The sequence below is a fragment of the Centroberyx affinis genome, unplaced genomic scaffold (genome assembly GCF_046629955.1).
Source record: "Centroberyx affinis isolate AG114_WGS23_722 - 3 ecotype Tasmania unplaced genomic scaffold, CSIRO-AGI_Caff_v1 ptg002578l_1, whole genome shotgun sequence".
Classification (NCBI taxonomy): Eukaryota; Metazoa; Chordata; class Actinopteri; order Beryciformes; family Berycidae; genus Centroberyx; species Centroberyx affinis.
The window spans coordinates 62,770-66,397 of record NW_027280784.1 but is presented as its reverse complement, the minus strand read 5'-3'; the positions used below and the strand labels follow the sequence as shown (position 1 = coordinate 66,397).

General features: G+C 45.5%; 1 protein-coding gene across 1 annotated transcript; it reads right to left on the bottom strand.

Moving 5' to 3' along the window:
* Window positions 1-767: 767 nt before the first annotated feature.
* Window positions 768-2,812, bottom strand: LOC139656911 (hydroxycarboxylic acid receptor 2-like). Its single transcript, XM_071534553.1, has 2 exons — window positions 2,411-2,812; window positions 768-1,463 (listed from the first exon to the last, which is right to left on the bottom strand). Exons 1-2 carry the CDS (start codon window positions 2,810-2,812, stop codon window positions 768-770), a joined length of 1,098 nt encoding a protein of 365 aa, XP_071390654.1.
* Window positions 2,813-3,628: the final 816 nt, after the last annotated feature.

The following is a 3,628-nucleotide window of genomic DNA, read 5'->3' as shown; positions in this document are numbered from 1 at the left end:
AGCCTGACCGGAGTCTCCGGTCTGCCGTGTTGCAGGGGGCCGGGGAACGGGAACTTCAAGCCGAACGATCCGCGGGGCTCTCGGGAGCTTCGGGTGTCGCGCTCCCCTCCCTCTCCCTCTTAGCTCTTTTAGCCTTGTCTCTTTTAGTCCCGTTTTCCATGTTACCACTATCTACCATACTGATTAGCTTCACACTCTTCAATCTATGAAAATGGAAACTGCGTCTGTTTTATTTCTGTTTTCACCTGGCAACCCACATGAGCTTTGAGTCTGGGGGTGGGGGGGGACAACTCTCTCCAATGTTTTGATTTTGGACCGCAGTACCCATTTTAAACGCTGGGTGTCATTGTTACATGTAGGGCCTTTAAGTGTACTCGGGTACAGAACAACATTACTAATGTGAAAGCTGAGCGGCGGGGGAGTGGAGGGGGGGCAATCGTACTCAGGCACGGTACGAAGCAATCGTACCTAATATGAAAACGACCTAACTGCGTCCAACTCTAATACTGACTCTTTCTGCTTTCAGGTTCCTCTGTTCTGCTTTTCTTTATTAGTTGAGCTGATTCTGATGAAAACAATAAAAACTCTCTAGCAGACTGAGCTTAGCATTCAGTGTTTCATGAGAACACAACATCCACACCATGGCTGTTAGAAAAATAGTTTTTAAACATTCAGTCACATGTTAAAATCTGGAATAACTTTATCATATGTCATTTCTACTGACATTATTTCACCCATTTTAAGATTTATTATTCTAGTGGAATGGCTTATTCCACTGCCTCACTCCCTCTGTCGGCCCTCATGGATCTCAGTTCCTGCTGTGTCGTCGACTGAGTTCCAGACGAGGAGGCTGCGGCCTCACCGTCGCTCGCCTTGTGACCGCAGCGCAGGGCGGCGGGCAGCGAGCTGCAGAGCGCCTTCCTGAACATGGAGCTGGAGAAGCAGTAGATGACGGGATCCAGGGCCGAGTTCAGGAAGTTCAGGCCCAACGACACGATGGTGAGCTGGGTGAAGGTGTAGAATGAGGCGCAGTCCCACGGCCGGTACGATCTGATGATCCACAGCCCGATGGTCGTCAGCGTCCCGGGCAGGAAACACACCACAAACACCCCGACGATCACGGCGCACACCCGCATCGCCCTGCGGACCTTCTGAGCCTTGTCCATCTGCCGCCGCCGCAGGATGCAGGAGATCCGGGCGGAGCAGAACAGCAGCATGGCCAGCGGGATGAAAAACTCCAGCACCGTCAGGATCCGGTGCATCCCGACCAGGATGATGATGGCCCGCGACGACTCGCTGTAGGAATTGAAAAAGACACACTGGGTGTTGTTACCGCTGCCCTTGATGTGGCTGTAGGCCAGCATGGGAACCCAAGGACCAATCATCAGCAGCCAGAGGAAAGCCGCCACATACCCAGCCTGCTTCTTGTTCATGCGGTTGAACCGGTGATGGGGGTGGACGACCTGGAAGAAGAGGAGAATGAAAAAGAGAGTTTAGATAGTTTATAATATAACAAGACTGTAGAAAGACTGAATACGACACTTCCTGCTGGGTCACAAACTGAAGACTGATCAACAAAATGGGTCACCTGACCAAGTGAATCTGATGTTGAAAGACCTGAAACACCCAGTGACTCCAGTTTACTTCAATGATGATACAAGAGCAATACAAGGACAGATTGGTTAGGAGCTTTTCTCAGAGGCAGAGCTGCTCTGGTAAGAAAGGACTAGGCTAATATTATGAAGCCTAGCGCTCTGCTGCTAACTGAAAAAATACAATCTAGCCATACTAAGTTATCTAGGTTAGCTAGTTAGCTAGCTGACCTTCAAGTTCAAACTAGCTATACTAGTATATAGCTAGCTAGATAAGATAGTTAGCTAGCTGCTGACCTTCAACATCATGAATGAATTGTGGTTTATATTTTTAATTCAGAGTTCCTTCTTTGGCATTGAAGATTGTCAGTTAGGTAACTTGTACTTGTAATTTTCTGGTTCTTTGGCTCCACCCACTAAGGTTTAATTCAACCAATCAGATTATTTCTGCATCTAGACCAGCTCTGCATCTGACAAAGGTCCTGGGTCGGATTCGAACCTAGGAGGTCCCACATAGACCACTGAGCCACCGGGACGCCCCATCTGAGAAATGTTTATGAAACTAAAACTAGTAACTAGCAGCAATTTTTGGGCAATGTAGACTCCAACTTAACAGCCCCAACCTGCCAAATTATAGATAGGGAAAATCCAGGTGAAGACTAACTGCCTGTTATGCCTCTTGATTAATGTAATTCCACCCTGACGATAAGATATTGGACTTAAGATACTGTAAAGTCATAGGTGAGTTGGGTAAGCTCGGTTCATGAGCAAACAATTTGTAAAAAATGAACTTAATAGAATGTAAACTCTTTCTCCACCTTAAAGTAGCGGTAGATGGCCACCACAGTCATGAGGCCGATGCTGGCTGAGCAGTTGGCGAACATCAGGAAGAGGTTGATGCGGCACAAGCCGTCTCCAAAGACCCAGTAGCCCCTGAGCAAGGCATCAATCTTCAGCGGCACACTCACTAGAACCAGGAAGTCAGCGATCACCAGGTTGAAGAGGAACAAGTTGTTGGGATTCCATGTCTTCAGTCGGAAGCAGAAGATCCACAGGGCGACAGCGTTTCCCAGCAGCCCCAGCACCATGTCGATGGTGAGGATAGGCGGCAGGATCAGGCGCTCCAGGCGGACTCCTTGCGGTGGCGGGCAGTCGCCAGCAGTCCGGGTCGTGAATTGTGGCATCATGGTGGTGAAGTTGCTGCTAAGCTCTCGCAGCATTTTGGCAAAATGGAGCTCTTACTTTGTCTCTTAGATGAAAAATAATGTTGTGTTGGTCAGTTCTGTCTAGACAGAGCAGCTTGGTCAACAAGCCACTCAGTTTGGTGGCAAATTTTGGCAAAACAACCAAAAGGTGATTGTTTTTTTAAAGTCCTTTTTTATGAAAGTGGTGGGTTTGGTATCAAACACTGTGGCGCCACACTGAGGAAAGCTCAGAGATGGAGCGTATTCAGGAGATCTGACTCCTGCCTTCCTCTTTTCACCTTCTTCCTTATTTCAGGAGGCTGAAATCTGTTGAAAAGAAACAGATAAAAATTGTTTTGTAATGTTGAGCAGTTCCACTTTTTCAAGGGTCAGAGAAAAGTTCATTCGGCACTTCAGGAGCATCTCAAATCCAAACGTCTGTATTTCAATAAGAGAGTGATAAACAAGGCCTTTATGTCAAAAATTGTAATCAGATATGCCTTGAAATGTAAACATTATATCTAAAAAAAAAAGTGAATTAATAATCAACATCTATTTTTAAGAGCAGTTTAAAGATGCTATAATGTTGTTCATGGATATCCATTGCTGAATGACAAATGATTTCTCAGCTGTCGAAATTTAATTTAACAATTTAAAATATCTTCTATCTTCAAATATCGATACCTATAAACCATAATAGTATCAGTCAAATTATACAAACATTCCCCAAATTAAACATGGCTAGTTGTGTTAGAAAACTACAAAAATAGAAAAATACATAAGAAATAACGGCCATTCAGTACAGATTATTTATTTTATTGGTGTCAAACAATAATTCAGGAAACATACGCT